The 26,084-nt window shown below is 39.3% G+C and overlaps 1 protein-coding gene across 4 annotated transcripts in view; it reads right to left on the bottom strand.

Annotated features, from left to right (window-relative positions):
- LOC106868614 (uncharacterized) overlaps positions 1-23,289 on the bottom strand; it is a 115,786-nt gene extending 92,497 nt beyond the window's left edge. For 2 of the 4 annotated variants that reach the window (XM_089362912.1, XM_089362914.1), the window contains exon 1: positions 9,396-10,214. In XM_089362912.1, the coding sequence (XP_089219038.1) occupies positions 9,396-9,551 (156 nt within the window). In that variant the 5' untranslated portion in view covers positions 9,552-10,214. Of the gene's footprint in view, positions 1-9,395; positions 10,215-21,482 lie in introns of those variants that run through there. The other 2 variants (XM_089362910.1, XM_089362913.1) reach the window with 2 other exon arrangements.
- Between the last annotated feature and the right edge of the window lie 2,795 nt (positions 23,290-26,084).

Below are 26,084 nucleotides of genomic sequence, written 5' to 3'. Positions count from 1 at the left end.
GAGTTTACTGCAGTAGTCTTAAGGTGACTGGATGAGCAGGTTGTGTTGAAGATAAGAATGGATTTACTACACAATTTAATTAGGGTAGGTAAATGCTACTAAGGACAGCAGTGTCTCCCTCTGTTGCTAAGGAGGAAGAGGTTTACTGTAGAAGTCTACTGTGGTGGAATGACTTCTGGGTATGAAGCCAAGGTGGATGTAGTCACTAGCACTCAGTCCCTTTGCATGCTTGTTCAGTAACTGGTATCACGATAATAACGCCAAAACCTAAAGATAACAGAAAAATTACGACATAGATAGTAGTGATTTCCTAAGACCAACACAAGGATTTAAATGTGGGAGTGGGGGTGGGGGTGGGGTGGGTGGGGTGCTAGTTGATGAAACTGACCCCAGGACTCAACTAGTAATTATTATATCAACCCCACTCTACCAAGTGGAAAGTGAATGTGTGACATTGGAAGGATTTGAATGTAGACTATAACAACAGTTGCATAAGCATTTTGTCCGAGGCTCTGACAATGTTGACAATCTATCATCCAAAGTAAATAATAATAATAATAATAATAATGGTTTCAAATTTTGTGACAAGGGTAGCCATTTTGGGGAGGGGGATAAGTCGATTACATCGACCCCCCAGTGTTTAATTGGTACTTATTTCATTGACCCCTGAAAGGATGAAAGGTAAAGTTGACCTCGGCGGAATTTGAACTCAGATCGGAGCGACGGGCGAAATACCGTTTAGCATTTAATCCAGTGTGCTAACGATTCTGGGAGCTCATTGCTTTACTACTACTACTACTACTACTACTAATAATAATAATAATGATTATAATAATAATAATACTAATAATAATAACAATAATGACGATAACAATAATAATACAATTGTATTTGTTTCTAATTCTAGCACAAGGTTAGCAATTTTGAGGGGAGGGGTATGTCGATTACATCTCATGGTACTTATTTTATCAATCCCAAAAGGAGGGAAGGCAAAGTCAACCTTGGTAAGGACAGGGACATTATTCACAAAAATCCTTAAAAAAAAAATTTAAAAAAAACTTTGATGCAATTGGAATCTGTCCTGGAAAAGACAACAGTTTTAGGAACAGCAAATATCCTGCCTGGGGTTATACAATTTCATAGGGAGTCAATTAAATGGCCCAGGGTGAACAAGATCATCACTGGGCTAATGAAAGAACAAGAATAATAATAATAAAGGTGATGACGATGACGATGATGATGATGTTGATAATAATAATAATAGTAATAATAATAATAATAATACTGGATGGGGGTAATCTTCCTCTTCAAGTTGCTGTTATCCAATACATTGTTGTTTTTGCCGATTGTGGTCTGTCTGTTGTTGAAGTCTTGAATAAGTTAAAAATAACTGAGGACTCACTGTTAGTACTCCGAGTTTACTGATCTGCACAATCATCGAAGTTCTCCTTACTAAGTAAGCATGATGTATTTACATACAACATAAGTACAGACAAACAGTGAGTGAGTGTGTGTGTGTGTGTGTGCAAGAGAGAGATTAACAAACATAATAGCTTGCAGAATAACCTATCAACAGGTCGGCAGTTCACACCACCCACTCAGCTTTGTGTTCATCACCTAGATATTTGATTCTTACATTGCTCAGGCTATCTGGCTGTAAATAGGTACTACATCCTAATCTAAGCAACAATAGTAGTAGTAGTAGTAGTAGTAGTAGTAGTAGTAGTGCTATATTCACAGAACTGAACTATTCAACTCTTTCTGAGGGGGTGATGCAACTTGGACAGATGGACAGGCATCTCTTACAAAGCTGATGTATTCCTATATACGCGTGTATTGTGTAGTGTGTGTGTGCGTGCATGTGCAGGCACGTGCACACAAATGCACATACATCCTATTCTTTATTCCTCATTGCCAAACATCACCCTCTTAGCAATTCCAGAACTTCCTGCTTATTAATTCATTAAGTTTCTATGCGAGTGTATTGCTGTGAGTCGGGGGGTGGTGAGTGGGCAACTTTGACAATGGTGGTGGTGGTGGCCAACAATGCCAAATGCATATTTTAAACCCTATTTTCATGCGCTTGTTTCCATTTTCCTTTTATTCTTTCAGATGTTTGAGTGCTTTTTATATTTTTACCATAAATGGCAATGTCTATGAGGGGTATGTATTAATGTGTAGGTGTGAGGCGGAGACGAAGTGTACCCGGGTATTGTTGTACGAACAGTGTAGGAAAGTAGGGGGAAGATGGCGAGAAGATGAGGGGGTGCATGAGAGAGATAGAGAAGGAGAGAAAGATAGGATAATGATGTTTATAAGCTGATGATGATGATGATGATGATGACGACGATGATGATAATGGTTATCTGCAATTATGAAAGCAGAAAAGATTCTTCTTATCACAAAGATATCGTTAATAAAAACACTCCAGGTGATGATAATGAAGATAATTATCAAAATAATTGTTTCTAATTTATGTAGAAGGGAGTTAGACAATTACATCAGACCCAATACTTGGTTGGTTCCTTTTTAACCCTCACAAAGATGAATGGAAATATTGACCTTAGCGGGATTTGAACACAGAATTAAAAGAGCTCAGACAAATACTGCAAGGCTGCAGTCCCTAACCTGTTTTTGCATCACAGACCAGTTCCATGCAAGATAATTGCTCCATGGGCTGGGGATCACATGCAGAGCAAAACACAAAGTGCATCACATTAGATTTCTTTTATTTTTTTTATTCGTTTTAATCATTTGACTGTGGCCATGCTGGAGCACTGCCTTTAGTTGAACAAATTGATCCCAGGACTTATTCTACCAAATCCACTCAGAAGGCTTTGGTTTGCCTGAGGCTATAACAAAAGACACTTGCCCAAGGTGTCACACAGTGGGACTGAACCCAGAACCATGTGGTTGGTAAGCAAGTTACTTACCACACAGCCACTCCTGTGCTTATAAAATAGAAATAAAATTTAAATGGCACAACTGTAAGATATAGACAGAGGCATGGTTGTGCAGTGAGAAGCTCGTTTCCCAACCACAGTTTTGGGTTCATTCCCACTGAGTGGCACCTTGGGCAAGTGTCTTCCACTATAGCCTTGGTTCAATCAAAGTCTTGTAAGTGGATTTGATAGATGGAAACTGAAAGAAGCCCCTCAGTATGTGTGCATGTGAGATGGATGTGTTATTCCTATGCAAGAGACCTGGCCCAAACATGTGACAATCGTACTAAAGGCACCCATGTGGGCCAAGTGATGGCAATGTTAAACCACGTGACCGACCATCTACTACCCAGGGTAAGGGTAGTCCACATTTCTCCATAAGGAGCATAGGGGTGGTTTCCAGGTCTCTCTGGCGTATACACTCCTCCCTGGATGGGACACCAGTCCCCCACAAGATGACACTTTTACCAGCTGAGTGGACTGGAGCGACGTGAAATGAAGTGTTTTGCTCAGGAACTGAAACCCCAATCTTACAATCAGGAGCCCAACACCCTAACCACCAAGTCATGCCCCCTGGGTAAGGCAATGCTTAACTAAACATTCACCTGAGTAAATTACCTAGGGTAGCTATTAAAGGTACATGGGAACTAGAATACAGAGAAAGGGGGTGAGTGAGGCCAAGGAAGGGGAGAAGGGGGACTCCTTAAGATGCTATCATATAATCATTGTAGTAGTAGTAGTAGAATGGTGGTAGTAGTAGTAGTAGTAGTAGGTATAGTAACAATGTTGATGGTAGTGTTGGTAGTGGAGGTGATGGTGGCAGCCTGGAAAAGTGATGTAATACAGTTCCCTCCCCACCCCTCCCCCATAGTTATCCCAACACACCCACCAAAGGAATTTGCAGGAGACTAGGATCGCTTTTTCTATTTTTACACTGTACAGTATTTTACTAAACATCAGTTAGGATGGATGAGGAAGTGGAGGAGGATGAGGAGGAGGAGGAGGAGGAGGAAGAGTAGAAAGTCTGGTTCGTTGCTTTGTAGCGCTTAGTCTGGGACACCAATGTTGCCAGTTCAGTTTATTATCAGGGCAGAGTCCTCCGAGGGCAAATTCAGCTTTATCTGCAATTTATTCGGGATTAATAAAACAATCAAACTAAATAACTAAAATGGTTATGTATCTATCCATGTGTGTGAATGTGTTGAGAAACGTAAATCAGTCTACCAAGACAGCTAAGTGAACCATCTCAGTGGAAAAGAAAGTGTCTGGCTTGGAAAGGTAATGAGATGATGCTGGTTGATTTTGAACCCAAGACTGTTTGCAGTATAGTATGTTATCTACTCAGGCACTTGTGTCTCTGTGGTTTTCTAACAAAGGTAACTAACGAATGACAAAAGACCAGGAGTTACATAGTCTTTGTTAGCTTACAGCCGTTTCTGCTATAAGACGCATTACACTCACAGCTGGGTGCTTGTGCAACATCCTATAGCTTCCTCAGATCCAGTTTATGTCCATGTTTAGTTCCCACTCAATCACAATCCAGCAGACTTTTAATCAAAATGGTTCCAGGAATGACCCACCTATTTTCTCCCTCTTTTTGCAGACAATGTATCTAGGATTACATTATCCAATGTGTCGTTTCTTTCTTAAGACAGTAGGGTATGATTTGAAGGAGATTGGGCAACTATTTCTAGCAGGTCAAGTGACACCATAGTGGCTCTGGCATTGCCTTCAGAACATAAACTAATCACTTGGAAGGAATTACCTGACACTTGGGATGCTTTGTGCAAACCTGTTCAACCCACACAAGAATCATCATTGTTATTTTAATGCCCTCTTTTCTATGCTTGCATAGTAGCAGGGAGTTATAATTTAATTTCTGTAATTGAGCTAATTGGATATGGAAACGGCTGTAGGACAGGAATGTCATTATATGGATTTGAATATCTTTGAATAAACTGATGTCTGCATATCAATTTCTCCATTTCCTTCCTTTTCTCATTCACACACACACACACACACACACATATATATATATATATATATATAAATTATAGTCTTCATTCAGTTTCTGTTGACCAAATTCACTCACAGAGCTTTGCTTGGCCAGGTCTATAGTAAGAGACACTTGCCCAAGGTGCTATGCAGTGGAACTGAACTCAGAACCATGTGGTTGGGAAGCAAGCTTCTTAAACAACCCCACTTGTGTTGATAAGAAAAAGATTGTAAGTGACAAAATGACACAGTCAAATAGCCTCAATTCTTTCTTTTCCTTCTCTTAAAGTCCATAGATCAAGTGTTTGTTGATTTGGTTATCAACCAAGAAAACACGGACTATATACACAAATAAATTCAACCTTCAAATCCACTCCAACAAATTCCAACAGAGGAAGTTTAAACAACAACAGAGAACTGACATGTAGCTGTCATTCTGCACTTCATAATTGCTAAATATTATATAGAACTTAAGAGACAAATGTTTGGTACACCTGGGGTGGTGGAGACTATTTGGGTACCTTTGTTAGCAAACTACAGAGACAAGTGCCTGAGTAGATAACATATTGAACTGCAAATAGTTCTTGAGTTCAAAATCAACTGGAATCATCTCATTACCTTTCCAAGCCAGACACTTTCTTTTACATTGAGATGGTTCACTTAGCCGTAAGGAATTGGTATCAGAAGTCTCAGCAACATTATCTGAGATAGACTGGAAATGTATCCTGGCTGAAATAATGTCCCTCATTCTCTTAACGCCATGAAACCAAAGTACCAGTCTCTTGGAGGTTAATTCTTTAGCATTCAGATCACTCCATCGAATGTAAAACTAATTTCTTTACATTGTTAATTAATTAATTAATCAGGCATTTTCTCATAGCTTTAAGATTTCAATGGCGTGGTTGTTTACTTTTAGAATGGCATTGTAGGATAGGTGTGAGAGGCTAGATCAGGCCAGTTTGAACATAAAATGGGGAGAATTTTGGGGCTGGATCTGGCCATTTTGGTGGAGGTGCCTGGCTTAGTGCAGAGGTTACCAACCTTTTCACAGAGGTTCAAAACCCTTTTATTTAAATTAGTTTTCCCATAGACACCTTTTAATATGCTTATCTTTGTGTGTGTGTGAGTGTGTGTGTGTGTGTGTGTGTATATATATATATCATCATCATCACCCAGGAAGACATGGGATGAGGTGGTGAAGCATGACCTTTGAGCGTTGGGCCTCACAGAGGGAATGACGAAAGACCGGGACCTCTGGAGACATGCTGTGACTGCAAAGATTCAGCAAATAAAGTGAGTTCATGGCTGTATCCCACATCAGTTTCGCGTAACCAGCCCAACCCCATTCAAAAGTACCTTGGATCGTAGGGTGACCTGCTGTGCTTGAGGAGACCTATTGAGTTAGGTACATCAACATCAAAATGAAAATCAAATGGAAATTGTAGTTGTCATTCCCTTGCCAGTAGCATATAAAAAGCACCATCCGAATGTGGCCGATATCAGCACCACCTCGACTGGTTCCTATGCCAGTGGCATGTAAAAAGCACCAACCGATCGTGGCCATTGCTGGTGGAATGTAAAAAGCACCCACTACACTCACGGAGTGGTTGGTGTTAGGAAGGGCATCCAGCTGTAGAAACCTTGCCAGATCAGACTGGAGCCTGGGGCAGCCTCCTGGCTTCCCAGACCCCAGTCGAACCATCCAACCCATGCCAGCATGGAAAACGGATGTTAAATGATGATATATATATATGAAACTTTGAATTTAGTACTACCTTTGTGGACTACCAGGGGTCCATGGGTCCCAGGTTGGGAACCACTAGCTTAGTGGTTAGAATGCTAGACTCATGATTGTGAGATTGAGTTCAATTCCTTGACCAGGCAACATGTGTCTGAGCAAAAACTTCATTTCATGTTGCTCCAGTCCACTCAGCTGGCAGAAATGAGTGACCCTGCAATGGACCTGCGTTCTGTCCGCATGGGTGGGGAGAGAATATATGCGCCATGTCAACTGGGGAAACTGGCTCTGTGAATCTGTACGACTTGGGAAGGATCTTTATGGCCAGTTTAAATGCCAAAGAGTTAAGGGCGTATTTCTACAACTGACCACTAAAACAGAAGTGACCAACAATCATGAATGCAACAACAGTATCCCACAGTTCCGCAGCACAACTGTCAACCAACCATGCATCATCAGAACCCATAGTTCCACTGCCTTTACCAACCACACAGCGTATCCCACAATGCCTCCATCAACCACACAACAGAAGCCACAGCAGTCACAACTTCCCACTGTCCCACAACATTCCACCAAGACAAGTGTTCCAATTATATTTGCTCCCAGTTGCTAATTTTCGGTTACTTATTACACTTAACGAGGTATTTTAATGATGGCTGTTAACAGGGTGTGTACAACTATGCATGTGTATGATTGTGTGTGTGGGTGTGTGTGTGAAGACAAGTATATGGGTTGAAGAGTGGGTTTGGTTCTTATGAGCCTGAGAATGTATGATGGTGATAATGTAAGTGTGTGTGTGAGAGAGAGAGAGAGAGAGAGAGAAAGAGAGAGAGAGAGAAAGAGAAAGAGAGAGAGAGCAAAGCAGTACAGAAATGTGTACAAAGGCATGCATATTTGCAAGACGAATAATTGTGTCTAAAGATGTGTGTGTGCATTAAAGATACATGTATGTATGAGTATGTGTGTGTGTCTCTCTCTCTCTCTCTCTATATATATATATATATATATATATATATATATATATATATATATATATATATATATATATATATATATATATATATATATATATATATATATATATATATATATATATATATATATATATATATATATATATATATATATATATATATATATATATATATATATATATATATATATATATATATATATATTAAGACTTCATTTAGAGAATTAACATTGCTTATATATATGTATACATACATATATATATTTGTCGATGCATGCCATCATCTGATGGCTTACCACCTCCATGTTCATGTATAACATTACTATGCAATTACCCTGCCCCCCCCCCCATCTCTCATACACACGCGTGCGCGCATGCCATAGTCTGTACCACCTCGGGTACCCCTTCAACCACCACCAGCCATTAGGCCACCGTCACTATCTACATCATTTCTACTATTACCCCATCATTTCTACCAACACCATTCGCCAACCACCGTCACACATTACAAACACTATGCTGCCTCTACCACCACCACCACAATCTCTACTAGCACCACATTATCTCTGCTACCGTTATCTCCAATACCATCTGCACCATCTCCACCATCACCACCAACACCCACTGTTCCCACCATCTCTTGCAATATCTTCAACCACCACCACCACCACCACCACAATCACACCATCTGTGGCACCCCTTCATCTACCAAAACACCACCAGTAGTAGTTGTAGTAGTAGCAGCAGTGATACAGGAGGAATGTGAAATGATGTAAGAAGTGGTGCCATGCTGCCAATGTTGGCAACAGACCAGACAAGTGATTACATCAACCATTAATGGTTAAACATTGCAGCATCCGTAGACGACGACGACGATGATGATGATGGTAGTGGTGATGACGATGATGCCAGGAGGGTGGAGCGAGGCATTTAGTGTCAGTTTTAACTTTCGTTTTTCCATATTGGTAGAAGTTGGAAGGTTATAAATACACACGCACAGAAGTACATACACACACACACATATCCAGTTGCTAGATGTATATTTTCTATCCGTTTCCAATACACACACAAACATATACAGAATTAAGAGTACAAAATAGCCTTTTCCCCCCATCAGCATATTCAATATCATAAACACGCATTGCATTTATAAAATACACATATACATGCAAAACATATATACGCATTATATATACGTGCGCGCAAGCAAGCAAATATATACATACATATCTATATTGTAGATGTGTTCGCATGCATTATTCATGTATACAGAATTATATACGCGTGTATATGGCGCGCGCGTGTGTGTATGCGTACAATGACAAGCGTAATTCATTTATAGTAGTGAATATATATATATATATATATATATATATATATATATATATATATATATATATCAAAATATTCGAGATTCAGATGGATTACGTACTTAGGTTGAAGCACCAAAAATTAGTTCGACATTAACCGTACAACTTCAAAATTAGGTGAATTATATATCCGAATGTATACAGTATTATATATGCGTGTATATAGATAGCACGCGCGTGTGCGTACAATGACAAGCGTAATTCATTCATAGTTGTGAATATATATATATATATATGCATGTGTATGTGTGTCTGTGGTGCTCCAGTGCGGGCGTAGCAATAATGAATTAAACAAAGAAACGAACCCACACACACACACGTGCATACACGCACATGCACACAGAATGTAAGGCGGTCCGAAAGAAATGGCAACTTACGACATGTATGAGGTGTCCCAGGGTGGAGTAGATGGTGATGCAACCATCATTACGAAAAGGTGAAGGGGGTGCTTGTAGAATTGGCCAGAGGTGCAAGGAAAGATCAGGCCGGATTGATTCCATTGCACAGAAGCTGCTTCTTTCTCCAATATTCATGGTTTCTGCTTCACGTTGACGAATTAATAAATATCTCAGTTCGTTTTATTTATTTAAGACATATTAAATATTGTCTTATTTATTTATTCTCCATATTTTTGCGAATTTTCCTTCTCTCGTCATCAATCACGTAAAATTCAATAAACTCGAGATAATTTCGTAAATCAACATGTTCGTTTGATTTTTAATCGATTTATCGATTAGAATCATTTAATTTTCGATTTGTTTTCCCGCCTTCTTTATTTTGCCCAGTGACAACGATAATAATTATCAGAAATATTAGTTTAACAGCGGCAATTACAATTAATTAACGGAGACGGTCAGTGGCCTTGTGAAATGTGGGATTGTTTCTCCCAGACTCGAATACCTGCTTCCTTAATCAGGTATTTGGTGGGTTTTAAGTAATGTCCAATGTTTTTCGCGAAGAGTTTTCGCGTTTAGCAATTTTCGTTTCAAATTCTTCTGTTTTGCAAATTAAATAAAACTGAGTGGCCGGACGGCTGACAATTCACCGCTAAATAAATTAAATAACTCGTTCTCCAAGATATTATATATACACACATACATATATATCTATCTCCTTAGATGTCTATATACATACATTTATATATATATACCACTACAGCTCGACTAGCAAAGAGGACAACAGCAGCACTACTGAGCAAGGAACGGCGGTCGCAGAATGGTTTTATAATGAACAGGCAATCAGTCGAACTGACAGACAATTAGAGAGAGTGAAAAGTTGGTAGACAACACTCAGAAAGAGAGGGAGGGAAGAATATTTGGGTGGAGGACGAGGAGAAGTAGGAGATAGGGTAAAAATGGAGAGGAGGGGGAAATAGGAAGAGAAAGAAATGGTGGGATGTGGGAGAGGAGGAGGAGGAGAGGAAAGAGAGAAAGGGTAAAAGAGAAAGAGGATTTGATGGATGAGTGAGAAAGTAAAGAAGAAAGACAGACAATATATTAGGAAAAGGCAGAGAGAGAGAGAGAGAGAGGAAGAAAGGGTAAATATAGAAGAGAGAAAAGATGAAGAACATGTAGAAAGGTATAGGGGAAAGTGAGAGAGGAGAAATGTAGAAGGTTGTTGTTGGCAGACGTTAACAAAAAAGGGAAACAGAAAGAGAAGAATGAGATGGGGGAGGAGGGGGATAAATGGGGGAAGAATGAAATAATAGTTGGGGTGGGGGTGGAAGGGGACGGACGGATACACAACTACACAGTTTCAAATTTTGACCCAAGGTCAGCAATTTTAGGTGACAGGATTAGTTGACGACAACCCTAGTACACAACTGGTACTTATTTTAAGAAGAGGGGAAATGAGTAGAGAAGATTAAGGGATGTGGGGATCAAATACAGAAATATTGTGAGAATTTAAGGATGAAATGAGAATTGAGAAAGAGGGGGGGAGGAGAGAGAGAGAGAAAAAGGAAGACGAAGAGAAGAGTTGTCAGAATGAGAGATGGACACACACACACGTACACACACGCACGCGCGAACATTTCTGTGTGAACAAGAAGGGAAAATGAAGAATATACAATACTGAAGAAGAACCAATTATTTAGTATGTTTATTGGAAGCTGAAGACTACAGTCATTTTCAATTTGATACACTGAGAACCGTCTGTTGTGTGTATGTGTGTGTGATAAGCATACAAGCACACAGTGTCTGCTTTGGCACGGTTTCTATGATACCCGTTCTAATACAGCCTGGGTGCTATGGTAGTCTATCTTTACAGCATGGATGCGTTTTGCTTCTTTTTGTGCCAGCAGCACTTATGAGGTTGCTATGCAGTTTGCAAGACCGTAAACGCATCAGGAATGGCGGTGAGAACCGTCATGCTAGGAAAAGGCAGAGCGGATTCTTGTGGAAGAGCTACATGGCTTTACACGGTGGGAAAGAGGGAGAGGAGAGGCTGCAAAGCGATGAATATTGGTGATGAAGGGTCCAGGTGACCCCTTATGGCAAGAAGTGAGTAGAAACGAATGAGGATGGAGGAACGAAGGGAGTTGGTGGTTTGCATGAGTATATGGTGGTGGTGGGGGAGGAGCAAGCGATGAGAGAGTGGGAGGGAGGGAGGAGAGGGAGGGGGTTCAACAATTGTAATGACTGAGTAAGGGTGGATAAGGGGTGGGGGATGACGAATGATGCAGGAGTCGGGGAAGGTAGAGGGATGCAGGAAAGAGCAGGGGGGTGTGGGAGATGGCAGTAGGGTAGTAATGATGGTACAGTCATCAGGGGTGGGGATGGACGATGAGGGAGAAATGACATGTGGTTAGAGCAGGCCGAGGGGGTGGAGGCGTGGGGAGGGAGAAAGGCAAGCGCCATGCATGAGGGGAGGTATTTGGTAGGGTAATTCAGTGTGTGGAGGTGGAGTGGTGTTTTGATCGATATAAAGTGTGGGTGGAGAGAATGGATGAAGAATGGATTACAAAGGAAATAGTTCTGGTAGGGTAGCAAGAAAAATACAACAGCATCAAGAGAGAGAGAGAGAGAGAGATGATGGGTAGATGGGTGGATGGGTGGGGGGTGATTTGCTGAGGAGATTGGGCAAAGTGCCCATTGATGTACACACATGTACAGTGCTTCCAGAACTAAGTTTGACTGAGGTGGGCATGTCTTCTGGAGCTATGAGGGTGGGCTGAAAAGTTGATAGGCCAACTAGATGCCAGGGCTGTGAAATCTTGCATTTCACCATATTGTTTCTTTCCAAGTAAACTAATATCTGATTGTTCAAAGAAGACTTCAAACGTAACTAGTAGCAACTTCACTTGAAAATGGACAAAATTTGCCGTTGTCAGCATCATCATCGTCGTCGTTTAACGTCAGCTTTCCATGCTAGCATGGGTTGGACGGTCTGACTGAGGACTGGTGAACCAGATGGCTACACCAGGCTCCAATCTGATCTGGCAGAGTTTCTACAGCTGGATGCCCTTCTTAATGCCAACCACCCCGAGAGTGTAGTGGGTACTTTTATGTGCCACCGGCACGAGGGCCAGTCAGGAGATTCTGGCAACGACCACGCTCAAAAGGTGTTTTTTACATGCTACCTGCACGGGAGTCAGTCTGGTGGCACTAGCAATGACCACGCTCGAATGTTGTTTTTCACGTGCCACAGGCACATGTGCCAGTAAGGAGATGCTGGCAATGATCATGCTCAAATGGTGCTTTTTACGTGCCACTGGCATGGGAACCAATCCATGGCCCTGGCAACGATCATGCTCGGATGTGCTTTTAATGTTTCATTGGCATGAGTGCCAATCGTTATCAAATACCTGCAGAAAAAAGGGCTTAGCTCCCAAGGACATTCATGCTGGCATGGTTGATACATTAGGGGATGATGCACCAGCTTTATCAACAGTGCAAAAATGGGCAGCTGAATTATGAAAGGGAATGGAGAGTCTTAAAGATGACCAAACAACACAAACTTTATCCATGGTAATTCCACCACATATTCACTGATGATTCATGGAAATCTCCCAGTCCTCCATACCACCTAATAACAATGAGTAACACGAGTTACCGTGGTAAGATGTTAGATTATCCTTCCATGCTGAGTGGCCAATTGATAATGTAGGGCAGAGATGGGAAAATTTATGACTGGCAGCTGACTGCGTGTAACCAGCAGACATTCTCACGAAATTTCTCACGGAATTTCTCACGAAATTTCTCACGAAATTTCTCACGAAATTTCTCACGGAATTTCTCACGAAATTTCTCACGAAATTTCTCACGGAATTTCTCACGAAATTTCTCACGAAATTTCTCACGAAATTTCTCACGAAATTTCTCACATACATTTTTTTTTTGTGCACAAAGGGTTTAATAAGATTACAGTTAGAAGTGACCATTTTGAAAACAGAACTGCAAAGTGTTCAGCACATGTTTAATAATTTCAAAATATATTGATTTTAAATTTATTCTAACAATGACTGCTATGAAAATTACAAAAATTAGAAAATTGAAGGTGAATGTTGTATATAGACAATAAGGCATTGATGAATAAATATTCATTTATAGATATTAGAAGTAAAGCAGTGTTCTTTAAATACCGGGATGGTGTTGATATTTTTAAGGTGTATACCATATTTTCTGGCATACAAGTCAATGTAGGATAAACATTCTAACATCTTTACAAATCCTGTGGCAATTCACAAAGAAGTTTTGGTTCTCCAAAGCCATTTTGGTGTGTAAGTCAACCTACATTATTCTGGCTTTGAATTTCGGTTGGGAAAAATTCGACTTGTAGGCAAAAACAATATACGATAATTTGAAGAGATAATTTTAGATAAAACACAGTAACTTTGCAGGTAATTTATCAGAAAGTGAACTATGGTGAAAATGGCAGCGGCATTGAGAAATTTAAAAGAACAAACTTTCATTGTAAAACAATCATGCAAAAGGCTACCACAAAGACAAGTTTCGTGTTTGGTTATAAAATTGCCAAACAGAATTCAATTCTAGCAGAATTTTTCAGGGACTGTATGTCTGATGCAGTTGATATTGTTTGCCTAGGATTAGAAGCAGAAACTGAAGCCATGTTTTTGTCAAGGAGGACTGCAGTTTGCCACATTGATGCTATTTTGTAGATTCTACTTGAGGTTGGCAAGTCATTGGTGTATTACTCACTGGCACTTGATGAAAGTGCTGACATTATGAGACACAGTGCAACTGCTTGTATTTATTTGAGGAATTGACGATAATTTTGTAATGCCAAGATTTCTGTTTACTTGGATAGTCTGGTTTATCTTGGAACAAGTTGGCAAACATTACAACAGATGGTACACCTTTGTTAAAGGAGAACCAGCAAGTCTTCTAAAGCAGTTTAATAACGAAGAGAAATATGAGCTTCCATTCCACCATAGAACATACTAAAAGTGTCTGCAAAAATCTGTTCTGGATTTTACGCATGATTGATTCTGTAGTAGTATACGTTATCAATTTAATTGAGTCGGGGTGAGTGTTTAAACTACAGAGTTTGTTGGATGATACAGAATATGTATATTTAGATGTAACTGTATCGTAGCAATGTTCGTTGGTGAAGGATGAGAAATGTTCTGAGAAAAGTGCGGAATCTGAGAGAGAAGAAACTGTGTTCTTCCTTGAAACGAAGAACGTGAGATGAGAACATTTAGACAGAATGGTTGTGTGATTCAGTGTTCACAGTTCACATTTTTGGCAAAAGATTAAATTATAAGGCATCGGCATCATTGTCTTCATTGCCGCTGCCACTGTCATCATGACGACAATGATGATGACGACGACGACGACGATGACGACGACGACGACGACGACGACAACGACGACGATGATGATGATGATGATGATGATAACAGCGATGATGATGATACCAAAGTCCTGGAAATGTAATCATTTCAAGTGAAATTTTCCCACTTTCCCAAACAACTCTTGTGTTCCTCCTCCTCCTCCTCCTTCTTCTTCTTGTTAGAGACATATAAACTGTTACACATTCCTGTTCAGAGAAATACAACCAGCAGGTACCTGTCTTAAAAAATACATCTGCAAGGCAGCTTACTGGTAAGTTTCCTGCATTTTTTCCCTTCATATATAATACAGAAACAGAGTCTAATGATCTCAGCATAGACAATACTCTGCAGGAACATTTTTAAGAATATGCACCCGACTGAATTCTGTATAGGAATCAATGCAGAAAAGTTTGGTAAATAGAAACAGCTTGCAAAGAAAATGTGTGTATTTTTTGCACCCAACATATATTTGTAAAGAGAAATCTAACAAATTGAAGAACAGCTTACTTCTAACAGACTTAGACATGCATGCTGCCTTGCGTATAACTTCGGCAATGCCAAATTCTGACCAGAAAATTCTTTGAAAGGATTGGGCATAGTTACATAAATCTCATTATGTATTTGAGGATTTATTCAGTAAAATTTAAGACACAACATAACTTTCGTTTCCGTTATATTTTCTTTGTGCACCAAATAATCCAGTTACATGAATAATAAATTATATTTTTGTGTAAGAATAAGAATTATTATTGAGTATGTTTAGTTTGTTGCCAAATGCAGTTCACTAGAAAGAAACCTTATGACATGTTCTTTTGGCCTCCACCACCACCATTTAACTCTGTTTTCCATGCTGGTATAAGCTGGATGGTTTGACAGGAGCTGGCAAACCAGAGAGCTGCACCAGGCTCCAATTGTCTGTTTTGGCAAGGTTTCTATGGCTGGATGCCCTTCCTATAATGCCCACCACTTCCACAAAGTGGTTGTGAATCAGTTCATCTACTGACCAGTGGTTCGTGTCAGTGGTTGCAGTAAATGGTTTCTTACAGCATAATTAGTCTTCAGTGCTTCTTTCCTCTTCTTTAGACTTCGTCATTTACCAGTGCACGTTGCTCTTGTCAAATATCTTTGTTAAGAACTCATAACCTTTTATGGATGTAACATCCACAGTTTATACCACTTGCTCATCAACAATTCAATGACAGCATGTTGCTCCTGCATGCAACCCATCATTTAACTGCTCTGTGTGTGTGTGTGTGTGTGCATAAACTGATGTTTTGGTCACTACTTGAATTTCATATTCAGCAATCTTTCCTGAGACTATTATATGAAATGTCCCAAACAGCTATAATCCTCACTGGACACTTGCTAACAATTATTTTCATTGGTCAGTCTACTGGCCAGTCTATAATTTGTTGGTCCATCTCATTGTGGTGATAATTTGCACCAATATGGTAAAGTACTGTGATATCTGCAAACATGTGGAGAAGGTGTAACTGTTAGTCATCCCTACAAACATGTAGCATAAGTATAGCTGTTAGTTGTCCCTATTAACATGTGGAGTAAGTAAAGTTATCAGTGGTCCCTATTAATATGTGACATATATATATATAACTATTAGTGTCTCTATAACATGTGGCACAGGTATAGCTGCTAGTCACTACAAACATGTGGAGATGGTATAACTGTTGGTCATCCCTACATGCATGCCACCATTTTGAATAGTTCAGTAGGGATGACGAAATGAACTGTCTGAGGTAACTACAACAGCAAAACATGAAGAACTGCAACTAATGAGGAAGCCTTTAAGTGGTTGTTAGCCATGCTAGAAATAGCTGTCGTATTCCTCTTAGATCACGTGTTATTGTTTTTAAGAAGCACATGTTAAATAATGTGATCTTTACGAAAAGATGTGATGGTCATGATTGGAATGCCATAATCATGAGTTTATTTGATGTGCGTTAACCTGTGGCTAAGCAACAAGTCCAAGAATTAACCCCACACACCACCACCACAGTCACAACAACAACAATAATCTATCACACGCAATTATCTACAATCTAATTTACGACGCAAGGCTGAGAAATGTGTTAATGTAAGAGGGGAGATAACTCCTCGACTACTTTGTTCAGGCTTTGAACGATCAAGGCAGCAACCGAAACCAACATGGGGAGGTGGCGAGATGAAGAAGGATTATAATCTAACCGTGAAACAATGCGGTTAAGAAGCTCACTTTGCAACCAAGTAGCTTTGGGTTCAGTCCCACTGCCTGGCATCTTGATTAAGTGTCTTCTATAATAAGCCCAAGGCCAACCAAAGTTTTGTTACTGAAACTGGAAGACGAAACTCTGGAAGCACGTTGTGTGTGTGCGTTCTACCATAACCTCAGCTCCATGTACGACCTTTGAATAAGATTGGGTTGGCAGAAGCCATATGGTCAGCTGATCAGCTGAACCATACCTATAATTCAACAAGCCAGTTACGTCACACGGGTTCTTTCTAGGAATTACAATAAGGGTATGTGAGTCTGTGGAATACTCAGTCACTTACTAAAATGCAATGAATCGGTAGTTCAGTTGATGAAATAACTAGAATACTCAATGTTGGAAGTTCTGTGGTCCTATTTAGATTTGTTCTAGCAGTGTGTGTGCTTGTATGCGAATCTGTGTGTGTGTGTTTGAATTGAAACAGTGTCTTGTAACCCTTAATGGGATTTTGGATCTCCACTAAAGGTTTCAGCTTCATCTTTTAGTCAAGATTTCAAATTTTGGCGTTTACTTGGTAGGTGGGGGAAAAGCGCTTGCCCAAGTTACATAACTCTTCGTGCTCCAACCTGATTGTCTGTAACTAGTTATCTTCTCTTACTAGACCTTAGCTTTATCTTCAAGATGAAGTGATGTCGGTATGTATTGTTGTTGATCTTCCATTGTGGACAGAGCTAATGTAACTGGGCTACACATTACTACTTATATATATATATATATATATATATATATGGTAAGAAAATTAGAGAAATGTTTCTAGAAAAAAGTGGCTAGCATGCATACAATAAGCAAGAGACAACATATTTTTCATATAAAATTAGTGTACATTTATACACAAAAGAGGTGACCCTAAATTACTCTTAACCGTGGTTTGGGTTTTGACTGTTCCTTTTAGCATGTAAGGTGTCCTGTTTAGGGTCACCTCTTTTGTGTATAAATGTACACTAATTTTATATGTGTGTATGTATGTTTTGCTTTTACTTGTATCATAATACGTCCACCTCTTGTCTTGTTGGTGCCTTTTGACAAACTGCTAAGCTATAGGGACGTAAACAAACCAACAGCATCAGTTGTCAAACGATAAGAGGGGACAAACGCCAGACACACACACAGATACATATTTATATATATGTATGTATATATATAAATATGTATCTGTGTGTGTGTCTGGCGTTTGTCCCCTCTTATCGTTTGACAACTGATGCTGTTGGTTTGTTTACGTCCCCATAGCTTAGCAGTTTGTCAAAAGGCACCAACAAGACAAGAGGTGACCCTAAACAGGACACCTTACATGCTAAAAGGAACAGTCAAAACCCAAACCACGGTTAAGAGTAATTTAGGGTCACCTCTTTTGTGTATAAATGTACACTAATTTTATATGAAAAATATGTTGTCTCTTGCTTATTGTATGCATGCTAGCCACTTTTTTCTAGAAACATTTCTCTAATTTTCTTACCATATATATATATATATATATATATATATATATATATATATATATATATATATATATAGATATATATATATAAGTAGTAATGTGTAGCCCAGTTACATTAGCTCTGTCCACAATGGAAGATCAACAACAATACATACCGACATCACTTCATCTTGAAGATAAAGCTAAGGTCTAGTAAGAGAAGATAACTAGTTACAGACAATCAGGTTGGAGCACGAAGAGTTATGTAACTTGGGCAAGCGCTTTTCCCCCACCTACCAAGTAAACGCCAAAATTTGAAATCTTGACTAAAAGATGAAGCTGAAACCTTTAGTGGAGATCCAAAATCCCATTAAGGGTTACAAGACACTGTTTCAATTCAAACACACACACACAGATTCGCATACAAGCACACACACTGCTAGAACAAATCTAAATAGGACCACAGAACTTCCAACATTGAGTATTCTAGTTATTTCATCAACTGAACTACCGATTCATTGCATTTTAGTAAGTGACTGAGTATTCCACAGACTCACATACCCTTATTGTAATTCCTAGAAAGAACCCGTGTGACGTAACTGGCTTGTTGAATTATAGGTATGGTTCAGCTGATCAGCTGACCATAAGGCTTCTGCCAACCCAATCTTATTCAAAGGTCGTACATGGAGCTGAGGTTATGGTAGAAGACACTTTCCCAACGGGAAACAAAGAGGGTTAAAATCCAGGATGTTCTGATTCAAAAGTGAACGTGTTCAACATTCAGTTATTGCTCACACTCTAAACCAGCAGTTCTACTGCGGCCCTCAAGCATACTTCTGGCGGCCCTCGACGATCTTCCTTCTATACTATAATAAATTTTTCTTTAATTGACTTGTGTTTTACCTTTTTGGGGTCTGGGCCCCTAAAAAAATGCAAGTTTTAGATGTGGCCTGGATTTTAAAACAGTTGAGAATCACTAGGTCAAAGAGTCTAAACACCATAAAAACCAACAACAACAGCAACAACAACATGTAGACATAATGATACAGAATAGTCAAGTGATATATCTATATATAATATAATACCCAGGTGATGTATCTATATACGATAGCAGAAATTATACCTAATACAAAATACCTGAGAAAGCAGGTGAAGAAAGAAGAGATGGGGCCATGTAAAACAGAGACATACAGAGATGTTTGTAATAATCCTTTTTAAATCTGGCACATGGCTAGTACACTTGAGGGGAGGAAGTTAGCTAATTACATTGACCCCAGTGATAAAATGGTAATTATTCCATTGATCCTGAAAGGATGAAAGACAAAGTCAACCTTGACTTGTTCAAAGAAATGTGACAAATCCTTCCAGCCAATCTGCTGCTGATTTTCTGTAATAATGGCATCAGAGAATTATAGGTTTATGACGCAAGGGTAGGAGAGTGAAAGAGAGGAAGATATGATGATGATGATGATGTTGTTGTTTTTGTTTAACTCCATATCAAAGACATTGCTAGGACCCTCATTCAGCCTTAGTATAACTTTGGGTGCACTAACAAAGAAACAGTACTCAATACATGGAGCAGTTTTATATATTGGTTCAGCGGTGACGATTCAGAGTTTTTTCATTCATTCACATTTGGAGCAGAGATGGAATGAACCAACTTTAAACAAGTGTATGTGTGTGTACACATGTATGTGTGTGTGCATGTGCGTGTGTATGTATGTATGTTGTAATGTACTTCAGAAGACCTTCAGATTTTGGCTGAAATTTAAGGTTTATACATTCTGGAATCAAACAAACACAGCTAATGCAAATACACACATACATATATTAGTGTGCACGTGTGTGTGTGTGTGGTTGTGTGTGTGTATATGTATAAGTATGTCATGTATGTATGTATTTATATATATATATATATTTATATGAATGTGTATGCATGTGTATGTGTGTGTGTGTGTGTGTGTGTATAAAAATAAACCTAGATAAACATATCTATGTTTATCATTTCTTTATCTTGGCTTCGAGTCAAAGCTTTCCTCAACTGGAACGATGTCAGTAGACCATCTCCACAGATAGAGAACCCAGAATATTGAGATGAGAACATGCTATTACAGGATAAAGGAACATTCATACTCTAACCCTCGGTACAGAGTACACTTCAGACCTTCACCACTAACATGTGTGTGTGTGTGTGTGTGTGTGTGTGTGTGTGTGTGTGTGTGTGTGAATATGTATTTGAACTTGTAATAAGTTTGTATCTAAATGCATCATTGCCAAGTGCTGCCACCTTGTGTTTTATTTACAGTGAGCCACTGAATGGTGCAGCCAGTCATTGAACAGGAATATCATAAGAGGAGCCTGTCTCTCATGTCAGTTTGCAGCGTTTGTCTTTCCGGGCTCTGTGGCTGAAGAGGAGATGACCTGTGGAATGCGTGAATCCCACAGTCTGGTCAGGGGCCATTCTGAAGTGACTCACTGTAGTTAACCCCTATTTGTCTACAGCAAGAAATTTTCTCCATCACAAAATACATTGAACGGTTTTCCTATGGGTTCAAATATGCCTGAAGCATATTTGAATTGATAACAAGTTTGTAAACACACACACACACACACATGATGTGATTTTGTTTAGACATAGCAATACTAATAATAGCACTCCACTTTGAACCACAAGTAAATAATTGCATGTGCTACATTACACAAACTTGTATAATTTTGTGTGGTTGAAGAAAATGTAAAGAATGGTACCTTACTGAACATTTAGCAAACTCAGCCATCATACATAATACGTAGAAAATGAGTAAGAATATGTCAAAAGGCTCATGGCACAGAGAATTACGGCTCAGATAAAGCTATATATATATATATAGGTCAACTGATGAGATCCAGAGATGCTTAGTATGGAAAAGACTTTGTAGTGCTCAAATGATTTGAACTTGGACAAAAACATTGAAAGACATGAAATAAATCATGAGAAATTTTTACTTACCATGTGGCGTATCTCCATGTGGGCTTCTCTTCGAACCCTTACCAGTTCCGATTCATAACTGCTGCACAGTTTCTTCAGATTTTCACTGTGGTGCTTCTCAATGACTGTTGCCTGCGACAGGGACTCTTCCAGCTGTCGTTTCGTACTCCTTAATTCACTAAGTTCATCCAAGAGCTTTACATTAATCGGATCGTTATTCGTCTTCTGGTTGGTCTGAGACAACAGCTTGTTCAACATCTTCTCCTTCACGTCCAGTTCCTGTCGTAGTTTTGTCATTTCTGTGTCTTTCACTTTCAGGCATTTGTTTTTCTCCAACTCTAGTTTCTGGCTAATTGTCTCGCGTAAACTTTCTATCTCTTTGATTTTCTCTTCGTGGAATTTCTTCTTCAGTTCTATGATCGTTGCCAATGCCTTCTTCTGTTCCTGTTCCCGTACATTCTTAATGTCAAGAACTTTCTGCCGGTGGGCTTGCTTCAGGTTGCCCTTCTCCGCTTCTAGCTGGTTACGCAACTTGGTGACATGCGATCGTAGTTCATCATTGATGAATCTGAGGTTGCCAACACTTGAAGAAATGTTCAGACTCTCAGTTCTGGACCTGGCTGGAGATTTTGGCTCAACAGGAATGGTTTCTGGGGCTGGACTAGTCATTTTGTCAGATAATGGATAGACAGATAAGAAAATAGATGTCAGGGGGTTTATAGACAGGATAAAAGGTTATTTAATACAATCACCCACTTTTGAGAAGCAGTGATACTTTATCTTGATATTTCAATGAAAATGTATATAAGAAATGCCAAAGAATCTATCAAAATATATATATACAGCTATCTAACTGTATATAAACTATATTTGAACCAGCAAATATACAGCTCTGTTGAAAAAAAATACAAATTAAAATATATCAAATGTATAAAACAATCATTTTCTATTTCGTCTTTTTTTTTTGTTATAATTTTAGTTTTTGACTCATAAACTGGTCAGTCTTGGGAAAAGATTTGAGACGAATTCATAAAACAGTCAGTTTTGTAAAAATACATGTGAATACAGGAATCTGTACGATATAATACACATATATATATGGCTGTATGTATGTAAATTAAGATATATATATATATATGTAATATGTATATATATGTATTATACAAATGTATGAGTATAAATATATATTAGTTCTTTATATATGAAAAACATCAAAACATTTTTTGCATTATTTTAGCAAATGGAGTTAGAAATAGATTTTGTTTTCCCTTTTGAAGGGAGTGTTAATGTTTGGCGCCCATTAGTATAGCTACTCACAATGTCGGTCACCAATGACATCTTTCCTTTAAATAATTGCATCATAAAACAGAATAGAATGTAGCTGAGTTTTAAAAAAAGAACACGGGAGCTTCCATTGATCCTTGTTATTCTCTGACAATACAAACATCAAAATATTTTAGAAGGAAACGGAGAAAACTGAGATCCAAAATATGACCAAATTAGATACATCTGCCAATGATCCATCCCTGCTTTTAAAATGACAACAGATATAAGTCTTCTGTAATTCTTTTAGCTTTCATAATTGCTTTAATGTTAGTTGGCAACAAGAACATGAGTGACTTTGATAACGGTTATTTAAATGTTTGTGAGGTTACTGTGAATTTAATGCCTGTTAATGGGAACCAATCGGCTCATCGTGTTGTAAATATGTCTTCTTGATGTTGATATTGTTGTGGATGAATTTATGTCACATATGTTCACTTTTTGCTGCTGACAAAACTGATTTCATCTTTGTTACCATTTATGGCGATTATAGTCCAATGCTGACCTGGAAATAGAAGAAAGAAGTATTACAAAAATTCATCTTACAAAATATTATTGAAATGGTAGAAAAGTGGTGAGCTGGTGGAATTGGTAGCACACTGGACGAAATGCTTAGGGGTATTTCGCCTGTTGCTACATTCTGGGTTTAAATTCCGCCGAGGTCAACTTAGCCTTTCATTCTTTCGGGGTCGATAAATTAAGTACCAGTGAAACACTGGGGTCAATGATATCGACTAGTCCCCTCCCACCGAATTTCAGGCCTCGTGCCTATAATAGAAAGGATTATTACTATTGCTATTATTATCATTATTAATTAGCTTAAAAGTTGCACTCTAAGCAGACTTTTAAGCTAGCTCCTGTGGAGGGCTAATTGGGTCTGTGACCCCAAACTAAAGAGAGCTAAATAGCATGACTATAGTACGTCTATAATGACTATATGCCCCAAAGGATGTTTGATCAGAAGTTTAGAACAGATGAGAATTATTTCTGTAATGCAATCATTCTACTGTTCCAGTCCCAAGTTGAATCCCAACTGTTGGCCAATTTGTTCCAAGAACAAGCTAAAGGAGAAGTTCCATACTTCTGTTTTACAAAGAGTGGAAGTTTGGTTTTCAGTGAGCCCTCAAAGGATAAACTTATGGAGGTTCTGGTTGATTAAGGGCCTGTGTGTTGTTCACCAAACAGGGATTATTATATGGAAGTATATTGAAAACCAAGGGCAAGGCAAAACACCAAGAAAAGATAATGCAGCATAGATTTGCATATAAGATCATAGCGCAATTCATAGGCCTACGCATTACTACGGTAACAGGGTGAGGCATTAGCAGGGACATTGATTTTTGACCTGTTGACAACTTTGAAGTGCAAATATGGGTTGTCTGTAAGTAGAGGGATCACAAGAGATAACATATGGCTTGAGACTTGCAAATCACAATGGCTTCTGGAAACTACAGAGCAATTCTGGAACTGTGCCTCCCCATCAGTATAGAAGCCACAGCAATGAGACTGGTGCTCCAGCTGTCAAACTTCTTGGCAGTAAGAGCCATCTGAGGTGGGAGCGGGTTGCCACAAGTCTGCTTTTTTTTTTCTGTTCTTTGTGTGAATGGGAGCTTGGGGGGCAAAAAAGGAAAAGCCTCTTCTCCCTCTTCCTCTTCCCCATCACCATCATGATGTTGCAGTGGTGCAGTTATAAAGTGGGGGTGCAATATACTTTAAATAATACAGTGGATTTGCCTCTGTATGCCACCATCACCACCATCATCATCGTCATCAATAACAAAGCCACCACCACAAGTCCTATCATCATCTCCACCACCACCACCACCATACTACAGCACAACACTACACCACTGTGCTAGTATTTATATAAAAGTCTTATTTATAATATTGGTAACCTTGCGGGGCAACTTATATAGAAACACTGGTTTATGTTTATATCTGTCTGTCAGTCCGTCAGTATATTTGTCTGCCTGTCTGCGTGTATGGCTGTTGGTGCAGACTCTGGGTTATTTATCTGTCTGTCTGTCAGTCTGTCAGTCAGTCACTTTCTCTCTCTCTCTCTCTCTCTCTCTTTCTCTCTCTCTCTTTCTGTTTCCTTCTTTATTTCACTTCCTTTGCTTAACTTTTCCTTTCCATCTCTTTTATTATTTGTTCTAATTCACTCCCTCGCTCCTCTCCACTCTCCTCTACACCAGAGACAGTTTATAAACACACACACACACACACACATGCACACACACACACATGCACACACACACACACACATGCACACACACACACACGCACGCACACACACACACACACACACACGCACGCACACACACTGTCCACTTTTGTAACATGATCAAACTTTGCAGATATATAAACCCATTCACACATGCACACACACACACACACACACACACACACTATTAATTATATATAAAAAAAAAAACTGGTACTCAGTTGATTACAATGACCAGGATTTGAGTCGATCTGACCAACAGCTTTCTTGTGAAATTAATGTGCAAGTGGCTGAATTCTCCACAGACACATGTGCCCTTAATGTAGTTCTCAGGGAGAAAAGCACCCAGTACGCTCTGTAAAGTGGTTGGCGTTAGAAAGGTCATCCAGCCATAGAAACCATGTCGAGTCAGACTGGGAGTTCGGTGCAGCTTCCCCAGCTTGCCAGCTCTGGTCAAACCGTCCAACCATGCCAGAATGGACAACGAACGTTAAATGATGATGATGATGATGATGATGATGTTATAATGTGAGATACATTGTCACAATGGTGGTTCTTTGAATTACAAATACTACTTATTTTTGCCAGCTGAATATACTGGAGCAATGAGAAATAAAGCAACTTGCTCAAGCTCACAACACACCACCGTGACTGGCCCCAGCTGGAGCTCCCGTATCATCAGTTATTGGTGTACTGTGTATGCCTTTTATTGCAATGTCTTTTCTGTCTTTCTTCATTCAGTTTCTGCGTCAGCTCCAACTTTCTGTAGCAGGTCTCTGTAATGTTCCCTTCGTTCCATGCACCTATGGCGCCGTGTAAAAAGCACCCAGTCCACACACAGTGTGAAGTGGTTGGCATTAGGAAGGGCATCCACCCCTAGAAACCGTGCCATAACAGACAGTGGAGCTTGGTGCAGCTCCTGTCACACCATCCATCCTATGCCAGCATGGAAGACAGATGTTAAATAATGGTGGTGGTGATGATGATGATGGTGATGATGATGATGCTGACGATGATGATGATGATGATGATTTATAATCGTCATTATCACGGACTGGACAAACTGGTGTTGTGGT

The sequence above is a fragment of the Octopus bimaculoides genome, chromosome 14 (assembly GCF_046866305.1).
Source record: "Octopus bimaculoides isolate indiv1 chromosome 14, ASM4686630v1, whole genome shotgun sequence".
Taxonomy (NCBI): domain Eukaryota; kingdom Metazoa; phylum Mollusca; class Cephalopoda; order Octopoda; family Octopodidae; genus Octopus; species Octopus bimaculoides.
Note: the sequence above shows the minus strand (reverse complement) of the source record. Positions and strands in the feature narration are given on the sequence as shown.